This window comes from Athene noctua, unplaced genomic scaffold (assembly GCF_965140245.1).
Source record: "Athene noctua unplaced genomic scaffold, bAthNoc1.hap1.1 HAP1_HAP1_scaffold_581, whole genome shotgun sequence".
Lineage (NCBI taxonomy): Eukaryota > Metazoa > Chordata > Aves > Strigiformes > Strigidae > Athene > Athene noctua.
In genome coordinates this window covers 35,867-40,395 of record NW_027438029.1, presented here as the reverse complement: position 1 = coordinate 40,395, position 4,529 = coordinate 35,867, and the positions used below count along the sequence as shown (strand labels likewise).

Genomic DNA, 4,529 nt, shown 5'->3' with positions numbered 1-4,529 from the left:
CTGGGGTAAGGGGGGGCCCAAGATTTGTACCCGACCCCCCCAACCCTCCTAGGGAGGGGACCAGGCACTCTGAACCCCCCAAACCTCCCACACCACGACCAGAACATCTTCCCCCGCCCTAGTGGGATGGGGGGTGCGGAGGGGAGGGGGGGAGCACAGGTTCCTCCCCCCACTCAGGGGGTGCCCCAAGGTTTTGTCTTCCCCCTCCCCAAGGTTTGGGGGGTCCGTGTCCCCCCCCAAGACGTACCCTGGGGGAGGGCGAGCAGGGCCTGGGGCGAGCTGTTGATCGGCACCGAGTGGGAAGGTGCAGAGCAGCCACTGGACCTGCCACCACCAGGAGAGGAGCCTCCTCTTCTGTGTCTCTGTGAACGCCTGGGGGGGGAAGGGGGCACATGGGGGGGTCACACAGACCTATAGCCCCCCCCCCAAGCCCTACAGGCCCCCAAAGACCCCGCAGCCCCCCCCATACCTCGTGGCTCAGGCACTGCTCCAGGAGCTGGAGGTAACTGATGATGTTCTCCTTGTCCGGCCACGACGTCAGGAACTGGATGCAAACTGGGGGGTGTCGGGGGTCAGGGAGGGACCCAGACACCCTGATTCCACACACACACACCCCCAAAACCATGGGACTCCCCCAAAAAAGGAATTGGGTTGTGGGGGGTGTCTCACCTTTGCCCATGACACGGGTGAACAGCCTCGGGATGTCCCCGTAAGGGACGGGGGCTGCGGCGTTGCTGGCTTTAATGGGGGTCACTATGATCTTCTGGAGCTCCTGAAGCGCCGGCCACAGGCTGCCCCCCCATATGATGTGCTGTGGACGGTGGGGGGGAGTGTCAAGGAGGGGGGGGGAAATGTGGGGACCGAGAGGGAGATCAGGGACACACACCCCAACCCCCCCCACCCCCAGTCTTGGGGACACAGGGAGGGGTGACCAGGGACATCTTGTGCCACTGCTGGGGACATGGGGAGGGGTCTCAGGGATGTGGGGTTCCCCCCAGGGATCTGAGGACAGGGGACACCCTGTGCCAGCCCTGGGGACATGAGGGACACTCTGGGTCACCCCTGGGGATGTGAGGGACATGGGAGACAACCTATGCCACCCTTGGGGACACCCTGTGCCACCCCTGGGGACATGAAGGGGAGCAGGATCACCCCGTTCCAGGTCTTGCGCTTCAGAATGGGACATGGGCCACCCCGGGGCCACCTCTGAGGACCTGAGGGCCTCCCCGAGGCCACCCCAAGGGACCCATGGGCCACCCTGTCACCGTCCCACCTTCTCCAGCTCTCTGAGGATGCTCCGCCGCTCCCGCAGGTTCTGGATGCTGAGGAGGATCCTCTGCCGCGCACACCTGGGGACATTCTGCGGAGACAAGGAGGGGACAAGTAGGGTCAGAGTGACCGGGAAGGGGGGGACAGTGTCTTCCCTTTCATTGGGGGACACAGGGGAGGGACACCCCGTGTCACCTGTGACTCGAGTTGATGCTCCGTCAGCCTCATCATCTCCTCGTACGTCATTTGGGAGAAAAGCGCCGTGTATTTCTGCAGCCCCAGGCTCTCCAGCCAGGAGGGGACATCTTGGGGGGGGAAAGGAGTGTGACATGGGGTGGCAGGTCCCTGTGAGCCCCCCCACCCCCAAACGGCCCCCCAAACCCCACCTTTCATGCCGCTGCCCTCCTCCTCGAAGGTGTTGCGGCCGCCGGCCGGCTCCTCGGTCTGTTCGCTGCCCCAAGAGGCCACGCTGCTTTGGGGGAGCAGGGGGGCGTGGGCCCCAAAAGGGGGGTGGGGGGGCACGGGGACAGGGGTTTCGTCACCCCCCCACACCCATTCGGGTCCCCCTCCCTGGGCACTGCCGGGCACCAGCGAGAGGGAGGGCTCCAGCGGGCTGGGGTGCAGCTGGGAGGGCAGAGCTGGGGGGAGAGGAGGGGGGGTGTCAGGGGGTGGGCGGGGGTCCCCTCTGCGGGACACCCCCCTGCCAAGTCTCCTGCGGCCACCTGGGTCCCCTTAATGTCTCCCCAAGTTCTGTCTGTCCCCTACATTTCCCCCGCAACCCGTCCAGCCCATCCTCAACCCCCATCCCCCCCAGGCCACTCCCTGTCCCCCCTCCCACCCTTCCTCACCCTCAATGTCCCTTCTCAGCCCTTAATGTGCCCCCCCAGACCCCTTCCCGCCCCCTCTGTCCTCTCAATTCCCCCCCCAGACCCCTTCCACCCTCTCTGTCCTCTCAATTCCCCCCCAGACCCCTTCCCGCCCCCTCTGGCCTCTCAATTCCCCCCAGACCCCTTCCCACCCCCTCTGTCCTCTCAATTCCCCCCCCAGACCCCTTCCACCCTCTCTGTCCTCTCAATTCCCCCCCAGACCCCTTCCCGCCCCCTCTGTCCTCTCAATTCCCCCCCAGACCCTTCCCGCCCCCTCTGTCCTCTCAATTCCCCCCAGACCCCTTCCCGCCCCCCCGCCGGCCCCACTCACCTGCTCCCCCCGGCCCGCTGCTGCTGGTGGGGGGGTACAAGGGCGGGTGCCTGTTCTCCTCAGGAGCCGCCGCGGACCGGGACGGCCCCGACTCGGTGGCTGCATCTTCGGGCCCCTCGAGAGGAGGTGGTGGCCCTCGAGCAGCATCGGGGCACGAAGGCTCCATCGGGGGGTCGCCGCCGGCACCGGGCAAACGCTCCTTACTGGCGCAGCCGGAGAGCCAAGGCTCTGCGGCCGTCCCGGGGGGTGGCAGGGTGTGTCTGAGAGCCTCGCAGAGGGGCTGGCTCTCCTACAGGCAGAGCTTGTTCTTGATCCCGGACGCCAAGATAAAAGTGACTGTTTCATGTCGCTGGCCTTGACGTTGGTGCTGCCAGGGCGCAGGAGGGGGCGGGGGGCCAGAGAGAGCTACTCCTGCCTCGGCCGGCTCCTGCGGCCACGGGCTGATGCCACCTGCAGCAAAAGAAAGGGGACAGGGAGGAGACTGAGGCTGCGTCCCTGTGCAATCGTGTGGGGAGGTGGGGGGAACGCGGGGCTAAACCCCGATGGATTGATCGACTGATTCTCAACCCCCCCAGTCCCTCTCTGACCGGCAGCTCTCCAGCCACTCCTCCCCCAGGCTGTAGCCCTGCTGGGGCTGTTGTGGCCCAAGGGCAGCCCCCGGCATTTGCCCTCGGTGAAACTCCCCCAGCTGGGCTCAGCCCATGGCTCCAGCCTGGCCAGGTCTCTCTGCAGAGCCTCCCCACCCTCGAGAGACCAACACCCCCACCCGGCTGGGTGTCACCTGCAAACTGACCGCGGGGGCACTCGAGCCCCTCGTCCAGCTCATCAGTGAAGGTGTTAAACAGGAGCGGCCCCAACACCCAGCCCTGGGGGACGCCACTGGTGGTAAACTGGAGTTAACTCCCTTCCCCACAGCTCTTTGGGCCCGGCCAGCCAGCCAGGCTTTTACTCGGGATTTTATCTCCTCCTCTGCTCGGCTCCCTTCAAATATGACTTTTTGTGGCGACACACAAACTCTGTGCTCAGCCTCCCTTCTCTCCTGCACCCACTGTACCAAGTCCATCTTGCTTCCCGTCCTCCCTCCTTTTCCCACAGAAGCCCGCCGTGCCCCTTGGCACCACGAAACTGGGTCAGTATTGACAGAATGTTGATTGGACTCCAGCCCCACCCGCTCACCCCGACCTACCACCACAAATAGCCCCCCAAGCCTGCACCCAACTTGGAGGGACGACCACCCGACACCAAAGCGGAGGGACAGACCCACGGGTTCGTGCTCTCGCCCCCCCAGAGGGGGCTACGCCCAGTGCATCCGCGGGAACTGTGTGTGTGGGACTGCAATCGTTCCGGGTTGGGTTTTCTCGGTTGCTGTAGTGCTCTAGAGCCAACCTGCAGCTTGTGCGTTTATCGTAGGCAGCCTCAGGGAACCTGTCAACGCTGCATGAAAACAAACCGTGCTATCCGTGAATCTGACTGTTTCTCCTGAGTGCCCGCTGGGGCTGGCTCGGATCAGGGTCCCAGTCCCGACTGGTATATTAATACCAATTTCATGTCACACCTATTAAGGGACAAGTCCAGCCGCCCCTCGCCCCTCTGATCTCTGAGGACCGGCCAGAACGCAAGGGGATTTCTCTCTTACCAAGTGAGCTCTTACCCTAAAGGCAACACCGGTAAACGGGGGGACCCCCCGGACCTACCCGGAGCGGGTGTTGGGGCTGTTGGGGTCCCAGGCGCCGCTCTGGGCGGGCGTGCGGCTGCCGTCGGGCAGCGGCGTCTGCGAGCCGTAGTGCGGCGTGCGGCTGCCTGCCAGGGCCCCGGCGGCTCCGTCAGCCCCCCCGAGCCCCCTCTGGCTGGGGGGAACCCAAGAGTCCACCCCCCAAGTACCTGTTACCTGGGGCACCAGGGACCCCAAGTCCTTCTGACTCTCACCCAAAATTCGGGTTCGCTTTTATCCTTCGTGCTGGTGCCGTCACCACCCCGCGCTTCGACCGGCACTGCCACAACGCTGACGCCGCCGATTTTAGACGCCGCCGGTGACGGTTTTGTTGCCGTACGGCTACCGGCGG

General features: G+C 65.1%; 1 protein-coding gene across 1 annotated transcript; it reads right to left on the bottom strand.

Moving 5' to 3' along the window:
- Positions 1 to 469: 469 nt before the first annotated feature.
- Positions 470 to 4,057, bottom strand: LOC141955768 (protein Smaug homolog 2-like; the record flags this gene model as incomplete). Its single annotated transcript, XM_074895333.1, has 6 exons — positions 2,467 to 4,057; positions 1,656 to 1,907; positions 1,465 to 1,574; positions 1,274 to 1,360; positions 670 to 811; positions 470 to 555 (listed from the first exon to the last, which is right to left on the bottom strand). Coding segments are annotated over exons 1-6 (843 nt in total), but the record flags the coding sequence as incomplete, so codon positions are not given.
- Between the last annotated feature and the right edge of the window lie 472 nt (positions 4,058 to 4,529).